At 36.0% G+C, this 9,515-nt stretch overlaps 1 protein-coding gene across 1 annotated transcript in view; it reads left to right on the top strand.

The window, feature by feature from the left end:
• The first annotated feature begins 1,020 nt into the window (after positions 1 to 1,020).
• LOC18033204 overlaps positions 1,021 to 9,515 on the top strand; it is a 13,232-nt gene continuing 4,737 nt past the window's right edge. The window contains exons 1-10 of the mRNA XM_024189920.1: positions 1,021 to 1,150; positions 1,385 to 2,611; positions 2,766 to 3,087; positions 3,574 to 3,829; positions 3,919 to 4,135; positions 4,221 to 4,573; positions 4,727 to 5,269; positions 6,195 to 7,383; positions 8,158 to 8,511; positions 9,149 to 9,386. Of these exons, the coding sequence (XP_024045688.1) occupies positions 1,100 to 1,150; positions 1,385 to 2,611; positions 2,766 to 3,087; positions 3,574 to 3,829; positions 3,919 to 4,135; positions 4,221 to 4,573; positions 4,727 to 5,269; positions 6,195 to 7,383; positions 8,158 to 8,511; positions 9,149 to 9,386 (4,750 nt within the window). The 5' untranslated portion in view covers positions 1,021 to 1,099. The remainder of the gene's footprint in view (positions 1,151 to 1,384; positions 2,612 to 2,765; positions 3,088 to 3,573; positions 3,830 to 3,918; positions 4,136 to 4,220; positions 4,574 to 4,726; positions 5,270 to 6,194; positions 7,384 to 8,157; positions 8,512 to 9,148; positions 9,387 to 9,515) is intronic.

Raw genomic sequence — 9,515 nt, 5'->3', positions numbered from 1 at the left:
AAATAGAATAAACCTTGACCTCATGCTGTAACAGATAATAAAATACATGTGCTGTAAAAATCCCTTAAAGTTTAAAGCAGTTTCTAAGAACTCTTTTCTAATTGGTTAGTTTCTAGCATTTCCCTTTTTGTGTTTGAAGTTTGTTTGATATTTTAATTAGTATATCCAGCATCTCTCCTTCAATTATATAAATTGATGTTTGCCTATATTAATGATGTATATATCATTTTGGTTTTAAAGGAAGGCAGAATTTACCTGTTATCAAAATTACTATTCAAAAGCATCTAAGAATGGAACTTATAGCTGGTAATGTGTTTGTGAATGTTTAACATCAAGTTTTTTGGGCTTAGCTATTTCAGTTTTCAGTTACCTTCAGTGATTGTGGCACGAAGATTATAGATTGCTTAGGCAAAGTTCTATGAGTCTCCTAAGTGACTATTGCTCTACACGAACATTTACATTACCAGTCCTCTTATATGCACGACTGTAAACATCCATGTGTGTTTTCTGCTTCTGCTTGTGCTGTTCTCCCCATTATAGATATTTCTGCCAGCTAAGTATGTCTTATTATTCAATTGTACGCTAAGTGCTACTTCATTCCTTTCAGGTGAAACAAATTCCATTCTCGTTTCGGTCTGTCGGTCAGTATTTTGAGTCATTTGTCTTCCCCTTGTTGGAAGAAACACGAGCAAACCTGATGTCAGGCATGGAAAACATTTCAAATGCACCTTTCGCTAAAGTGGTTGCTTTTGAGGATTCCCAGCCCCATGGATCAACGTTGTATGATGTTAAGGTTGATCGCTGGAAAAAAAGATTCAGTAATCTTGGTAAAGAGCCTTACAAAACACTGCCAGGGGATATTTTGGTTCTTGCAGATGCTAAGCCTGAAACTGCTTCTGATCTGCAGAGAGTGGGAAGGATGTGGACTTTTGTATCAGTCGCAAATGTAACAGAGGACGAGAATGAAATTGATACTAGTTCCACTTATTTTAAAGTCAATGCCACTAAAGAAATCCAAATTGATGTTTCACAGAAATCTCTTTTTGTGATTTTCTTGACAAATAGAACTTCCAACAGAAGAATATGGAACTCCTTACATATGAAGGGAAATTTGAAGATTATCAAGGAACTTCTGTGTACTGATTCTGGGGTAAGTTTTTTGGAGATGATCTTTTAGACTATGATCTTTCTTGATGACATGTAATTAGATTACTTTCACTAGTTTGGAATATTCTTTTATAAGGGGGACTGCAAGATGAATTGAATATATTGTAGCATGAAAGTAGGATAGATAACTTGAATGACATTTAGGGTCATTGAATATACTTCTGCCTTCTGACATTAGTTGTTGATTGATTATTAAGCTTTTATCTCTGAGTGTCAGGTTGACGAAACTTGTGAACTCTGTCCTATGCAAAGTGAGGGCGTCTGGAATGAGACATTTGGTCATAGTTTATCTTCTACCCTGGATGATTCACAGGTACAGGCTGTCTTATCTTGTCTTCGTCAAATGCATTGTGACCACAAGGCCACAGTCCAACTTATATGGGGCCCACCGGGGACGGGAAAAACTAAAACTGTTAGTATGCTGCTCGTTATCCTCTTACAAATGAAATTCAGAACCCTTGTTTGCACCCCAACAAATGTTGCAATTAAGGAACTTGCCTCTCGTGTCGTGAAACTGGTGAAAGAATCAGTTGAAAGAGATTGTAGAGATGCTTTGTTTTTCCCACTGGGAGATATTCTGTTATTGGGAAACAATGAGCGTCTAAAAGTTGATTCTGGAGTTGAGGAAATATATTTGGACTATCGTGTTAAGAGGCTTGCAGATTGCTTTGCGCCGCTCACTGGTTGGAGCCATTGCTTTGCTTCCATGGTAGATTTCCTTGACAATTGTGTTTCTCTGTATCATACTTCTATAAAAAATGAATCGATGAAGCAGAGTGAAGATATCAATGGAGACATAATCAAAGAGAAAGAATGTGGGAAGGAAGCTGATGTGAGCGACGTGGAGATTAAACCATTTCTTGAGTTTGTCAGAGACAGATTTAAATGTATTGCAGCTCCACTTAGGAGTTGCATTTTTAACTTTTGTACTCATATACCCAAATGTTACATCGGGGAAGATAATTTTCATGTCATGGCAACCCTTATAAGTTTACTTGACTCTTTTGAAACCTTACTGTTTGAAAACAACTTGGTTTCTGAAGAGCTTGAGGAACTTCTTTCACATTCAGTAGATGAAGGTTTATCTAAGTCAATTGTGGGTATAAAGTACTTGTTACACGAGAGGAGAAGTGAATGTCATTTTGTTTTAAGAAAACTTCAGAGTTCTTTTAATGAACTTAACCTTCCAAGTGCTGTGGAAAAAGATTTACTTGAAGATTTACTTAAGCGTTTCTGTTTAAAAAGGGCTTCTTTGTTTCTTAGTACTGCTTCATGTTCATATATGCTGCAGTCAGTGGCAATGGAACCGCTGAACTTTCTAGTTATTGATGAAGCGGCACAGTTAAAAGAAAGTGAATCAACCATACCTCTACAGCTCTCGGGTATAAAGCATGCAGTTCTTTTTGGCGATGAGTGTCAGTTACCAGCAATGGTTGAAAGCAAGGTATGTTATTGTCATTTGGACTATTTCTCCTTTGCATTTTACCCTTTGGTTAATTGAACTTGAGTTGAACTGGAGTATGTAGCTTTCAATAGATTTGATGCTTGAATCTTCAATTTTTTCTTTTTTCTTTTTCCTCTTTTTACCTTTCTTTCAGGTTTCCGCTGAAGCTTGTTTTGGTAGAAGTTTATTTGAGAGGTTAAGCTATTTGGGATACTCAAAACACCTGCTCAGTATACAGTACCGAATGCATCCATCCATTAGCTGCTTCCCAAATTCATATTTCTATGAAAACAAGATTCTTGATTCCTCTACTGTTAGGAAAAGAAGCTATGAAAAACGATTTTTGCATGGGCCAATGTATGGTCCATATTCCTTCATCAATGTATTTGGTGGAAGAGAAGAGTTCATTGAGCACAGCTGTAGAAACATGGTTGAGGTATCTGTAGTGATGAAAATTCTGCTGAACTTGTACAAAGGTATGTCTCAGTGGAGCCTCGTTTTTGCACACATCTAAATGTTTTAGCCTCACTGTAGAGCTTGTGTTTATTCGACTTTTGATATTTCACTTTGACAAAGAAGATATACTTCCATCTTATCAACATTTTCTGCTTCTATGATCATACATGTTTGTCAATCACTCTTACACTATTTTCCTTGTAAAGGCTGCAATACCATACGAATTCATTTTATTTCCTTTTAAACGTAATTGAAGTAAAAGAGGAGAGTAATCAGATGCAATGGTGCAATTAAAAGATTGAATTATGCGATGGTGATGTAGATTAAATAGTGCGAGCATTATGACTGCATTACTGGGAAGAGATATCCCCGTCTTGTCGACAAAATATATATCTTTTAGCTTTCCTTACTCCATAATGTATTGAAAAAGCCTTTCAGTGTGAAATATTTCTTTCTGTTCAATAACACATCAATTTTTTGATATCCTTGTAATCTTTAACATGAAGCTTGGATTGACTCAAAAGAGAAGCTCAGTATTGGTATAGTGTCGCCTTACAGTGCACAAGTTGTTGCAATTCAAGAAAAACTTGGAAGTAAATATGTGAACAGTGCAGGCTTTGCTGTGAAAGTGATGTCCATTGATGGTTTCCAGGGAGGAGAAGAGGACTTAATTATAATTTCAACTGTAAGGTCCAACAATGGTGGATCAATTGGTTTCCTATCCAATTCTAAGAGAGTTAATGTTGCTCTTACAAGGGCTAGGTAAGATGCAATATCTTAGAATATTACTCCTCACTAGGAAATTATTTTGAACTTCTATGGTGAATATCTGTCCATTTAAATCCTTATAGGCACTGTCTTTGGATTTTGGGGAATGCAAGAACTTTAACTCGTAAGAAATCTGTTTGGGAAGCCTTAGTCCATGATGCTAATGCTCGTCAGTGCTTCTTTAATGCTGATGATGATAAGGATTTGGGCAAAGCAATATTAGCGGTGAAGAAAGAGCTTGATGAATTAGATGAACTACTCAATCCGGAAAGTAGACTTTTCAGAAGTCAAAGGTGGAAGGTACTTAATTTTAGCCTGCGTTACTTTCTTACCCAATAAGCGTTTCTGTTGTGTTTTGTTACTAATTATTTTCTCCTTTCCTTAGGTTAATTTTAGTGAAAACTTTTTAAAATCATTTCGAAAGCTGACTTCAGACCCAACCAAAAAGTCAGTTATACACCTTCTACTAAAACTTTCTAATGGCTGGCGACCTAAGAAGAGGAATGTGGACTCAGTCTGCGGAAGCTCTTTACACATCATTAAACAATTCAAGGTTGAAGGATTCTATATTATTTGCACAATTGACATTGTCAAGGAATCACAGTACTTCCAAGTTTTGAAAGTCTGGGATATATTGCCTTTGGAGGATGTCCCGAAAGTGGTGGCACGTCTGGATAATATATATGTAAAGTACACTGCTGAATTTATTAATCACTGCAAAGAGAAATCTATTGAGGGGTATGTCTATTCTTTTTAGTTTTGTGGGATATGAGGCAATGTTGTAATCTCTATATGTTAGCTGCATTGCTTGGACTGAAAGGAATAGGATTGTTTATTCGTGTTTGGTTAAAAATTTGTTTAATTTATTTTGGCTTGTTTCTTTGCATCCAGGAATTTGGAGGTTCCAAAGACTTGGACAGCCACTTCAAATGTTGTCCGGTTCAAGAATCTTGCTGACAATGACAATAATAGTGGGAGTGACTTAAGTGGTGCTGCATTTGATAGTAGAAATTATGCTGAGAATTCAAATGTGAGTGAAAGTCTGTCGTTGATGAAGTTCTACCGCTTATCATCAGTTGTAGTGAGCCACCTGCTGTCTGATCGTGTTGGCAGAGAATTGGATCTTCCATTTGAAGTGACAGATGAACAATTGGAGATGATTCTTTCTCCTAGAAGCACCTTTATACTTGGTCGGTCGGGTACTGGAAAAACTACTGTTCTGACAAGGAAGTTATTTCAGAAAGAAGAACTTCACCGTATGGCAATGGAAGAATTCTATGGAGTAAACAATAGTGTAACTCTGCATTGTAGCCAGGAATCTGAGGCTGAGGAGGGTCTTGGGGAGACTGAAAGGCCCATCTTGCGCCAACTTTTTGTGACAGTTAGTCCTAAATTATGTTTTGCTATAAAGCAGCATATATCTCAAATGAAAAGGTGCGTGGGTTTGTTTAATGAAATTTCGTTTATTTTTTTTTATTTTTTATTTTTAAAAAATCTCTCTTCACCTTAAATCTAGAAATATTGAATTTGCTTGAGTAGAATAAGTTAAGTTCTATATGATTATTCTTCATCGCTACATTTCTGTCCTGGAAAGTAGAAAATTAAAAACCAAATAATATTCTTCTAGTGCACCTATAAATATCAAATGGTCGAATGCATATATATGTGGCCAAGTTTAATTTAAAATTTTATTGTCAAACATTTTATTTTAAGTAAAAAATTTTATTGATTCCATAACAGCTCTTTAGTGCTCCCTGTTTTGGGAAAATTTGTAGGTGCATTTTCTCTTTTAAATTACCATGAACAGAAATGATAGATGGGGGTTAGATAAAAGAATTCAATTCCCATCCTATTTTGTTAGGGTTTAAATAAAAATTGAATAAAAACGAAAATGTTAACAGGTATACAAAGTTTTAGGTTTCTTAGCTCGTTACATATTTCAATGCATCATCGTGTTAGAATTGCTTTTTGTCCCAGTGAGCATGGAAATGGAGTTTTACTTTAAAATATTGATGATTCTTTAAAATTCTGATCTGAACTGTAGTTTTTGGTTTCAAATTCTTGTTTAAGCGTATCTCAACATTTTATTCACAACAAGCCCTGCTTTTTGTTATTTAAAGACATTTTTACTCGTTAATTTTGATTTATGCATCTGCAAAATCTTATTACAAGTGTGATATACAATAGAATCATGTTGAAGCAGCCTACTTTTAGTTTGTTGCTTCTTTCGTATTGTCTGAACAACATTTTATGTTACCAGTTGTATCCACTAAATTGCTTTACAATTTTAATGTTTTACTTGACATTTAAAGCATGCAAGATGTTTCATTTCTAATGATTGGCCTTGTTCATTCTGCAGCTCTGCCTTTGGAGGGAAGTTTGTTGCAGAAAGCAGTTTAATTGATATTGATGACGAAGCAGAATTCAAAGATATCCCAAATTCTTTTGCAGATATACCAGCTGAGTCTTACCCACTTGTCATAACATTTCACAAGTTCTTGATGATGTTGGATGGAACTTTGGGTAGTTCATACTTTGACAGATTCCATGACATAAGGAAACACTATGGTCAAGTTCGAAATTCAAGCTTACTTTTCTTACAGACCTTTATTAGGACGAAGGAAGTTAATTTTGAAAGGTTTTGTTCATCATACTGGCCTCGTTTTAATACACAACTAACAAAGAAGCTTGATCCTTCTAGAGTTTTCACTGAGATTATATCTCATATAAGAGGTGGCCTCCAATCCATTGACGTTGCTGATGGTAAACTCTGTCGAGAGGAGTATATTAGATTATCAGAGACCAGGGTTTCCACTCTCCTCAGGTCGGAGAGAGAGAAAATTTATGAAATTTATGAAAACTATGAACAAATGAAGATGAGAAATGGTGAATTTGATTTGGCTGATCTTGTTAATGATCTTCATCGTCGATTTAAAGAGGAAAGGTATAAGGGTGATGAATTTCATTTCGTTTACATTGATGAAGTTCAAGATCTTACCATGAGTCAAATTGCTCTATTCAAGTACGTCTGCAGGAACATTGAAGAGGGTTTTGTTTTCTCTGGGGATACGGCACAAACAATTGCTAGGGGAATTGACTTCAGGTTTCAAGACATACGATCTCTCTTCTACAAGAAGTTTGTTCTGGAATCAAGAAATACTAGAAATGTTGGAAGACAAGAAAAAGGACAACTTTCCAACATTTTTAATCTGAGTCAGAACTTCCGCACACATGCAGGTGTTCTCAACTTAGCTCAAAGCGTCATTGAACTTCTTTACCGGTTCTTCCCGCACTCTGTTGATATCTTAAAACCAGAGACTAGTCTTATATATGGGGAGCCACCTGTTTTGCTTGAATCTAGGGATGATGAAAATGCTGTCATAAAAATATTTGGAAACAGTGGAGATGCTGGTGGGAATATGGTCGGTTTTGGAGCAGAGCAAGTTATATTGGTCCGTGATGACTGTGTTCGAAAGGAAATTTCCAATTATGTCGGGAAGCAAGCTCTTGTTTTGACAATATTAGAGAGCAAGGGCCTTGAATTTCAGGTGATACATTGCATAAAAGTTTCATATCATTAGTGGTTTAGTAGATTATAATCATGCTATCTTCTTTTGAGTGCTCTTAATCCATGCTGATCGTTAACAGTTTTGAAAATGCACTATTTCCTTTCTGTTTCCTGTTACCTGATGTCAGATTCTTCTCTATGAACCATGTAGGATAAGCATATCCAGCAACCAAAAAATTGTAACTTCTGGTGACTATTTCGGAACTGTGTTGTCAGTGTTCAGTTTCTCCTTATGCCCAAGCTCATAATATGCTTAGATAACACGTTTGAAGGGGGGAAAGGGGGGGAAAAAGCATGTTTGAAATAATAACATACTGCAAAGCAATTGCAATCAAGTTTATATTTTCCTCTTTGAAATGATTTATGTTCCTAAGTTTTATCCTTTTAGTGAAACCCAAATACTTTTGCTCTACTTTTTTTTTTTTAATTTATTTAAGTATTGCATTAATGGAATGGAAACGAAACCCCATCCTCGCCCACACTATTAATTTGAAACAAGTACATAATTATAGAAATAAAACCATAAAGAGAACCAATTCTAAGAGAGTAAAATACAACACTAGGAGTTATTTTACTGTCCAATATGCTAATACGAGAAACTGATAGAGTACACCAACTAAAGTTGCAACAGGATGGTTTTACCTTTTACTTATTTTTATTGTCAAAAATATTTCAATTCATACAGCCAAGTTCCCATGTGTTTTCTTAAGTAGTTATTATGAAACCTAAATTTTTCCATGATCTCTTTCTATAGGATGTGCTATTGTATGACTTTTTTGGCTCTTCACCTATTAAAAATCAATGGAGGGTGGTCTATGAATATATGAAGGAACAAGCTTTGTTTGACTCCACATTACCTGGGTCCTTCCCAAGCTTCAATGAAGCTAAACACAACCTCTTGTGCTCTGAACTGAAGCAACTATATGTAGCCATCACACGTACAAGGCAAAGGTTGTGGATATGGGAAAATATGGAGGAGTTCTCCAAACCTATGTTTGACTATTGGAAGAAAAGGTTGCTTGTTCAAGTAAGGCAATTGGATGATTCACTTGCACAGGAAATGCAAGTAGCAAGCAGCCTGGAGGAGTGGAAGTTGCGGGGCATTAAGGTTTGTGTAATCTTGAAAACTTTTATCATTTTTGTGTGCATGTGTGTATGTGAAGACATTTCTTGGTCAAACTTTAAATATATTCTGCTCTTGCACACCACAGATATTAATTTTGTTGTTATTGTCATCTCCCTATTTCTGGCACCCTAAGGTGAGTTGGCATTCATATTCACACTGCATGCATCCATCGCATAGAGCAAAATATGGTGATTGATTACCATCACCATTACTTTATAACTACTACTATTTATTATCATTTTCTATGTAGTGCCTCTCTCATTGTCGCTCCCCTTCCTCGAGCAGATGCTTTTGGTGAATCTTTTACTGGAAAACTGCATGATTTTTGCTGCATATATCAAAATATGGTCATGAACAATTAGGTCCATGTGTTTTTGTTTGTGATTTATGCTACAGCTATTGGTTCTAAGTAATCTGCGCTAAAAGTTAGGATGACATTTGACATTGCTAATAGTGCTGCTGTTTCCGTTACCTTCTATTTATTGCAGCTAAATGGATGTTGATGTTAACATCCATTTCAATTAGGTCCCTGCATTTTCTACTAGGAGTGAAATGGATGTTTGTTCGTTGTCAAATCAAATATTGTTTCTCCCTGCTGCTGATTTTGTGCTGTTTTCAGCTGTTTTATGAGCAAAATTATGAAATGGCAACAATATGCTTCGAAAAAGCTAAAGACACTTACTGGGAAGGAAGGTCTAAAGCAAGCGGCCTCAAGGCAGCGGCTGATCGTATTAGCAGTTCAAATCTTCTAGAGGCTAATGTTTTTCTTAGGGAAGCTGCTAAAATTTTTGAAGCCATAGGCAAGGCTGATTCTGCTGCCAAATGCTTTTGTGATTTGGGAGAGTATGAGAGAGCAGGTGTGAATCTGATCTCTAGTTGAAGGAACATAATGCTGCGTTATGGCTTAAGTTTTATTCTTGTTATCTTCTCTCCGAAACTTAAAAATTAGATCATCATTTTCACTGTCTGATGGTTGAATTTGAGTG

This window comes from Citrus clementina, unplaced genomic scaffold, assembly GCF_000493195.1.
Source record: "Citrus clementina cultivar Clemenules unplaced genomic scaffold, Citrus_clementina_v1.0 scaffold_9, whole genome shotgun sequence".
Taxonomy (NCBI): domain Eukaryota; kingdom Viridiplantae; phylum Streptophyta; class Magnoliopsida; order Sapindales; family Rutaceae; genus Citrus; species Citrus x clementina.
The sequence above is the reverse complement of the archived record's forward strand: the minus strand, read 5'-3'. Positions and strand labels throughout refer to the sequence as shown.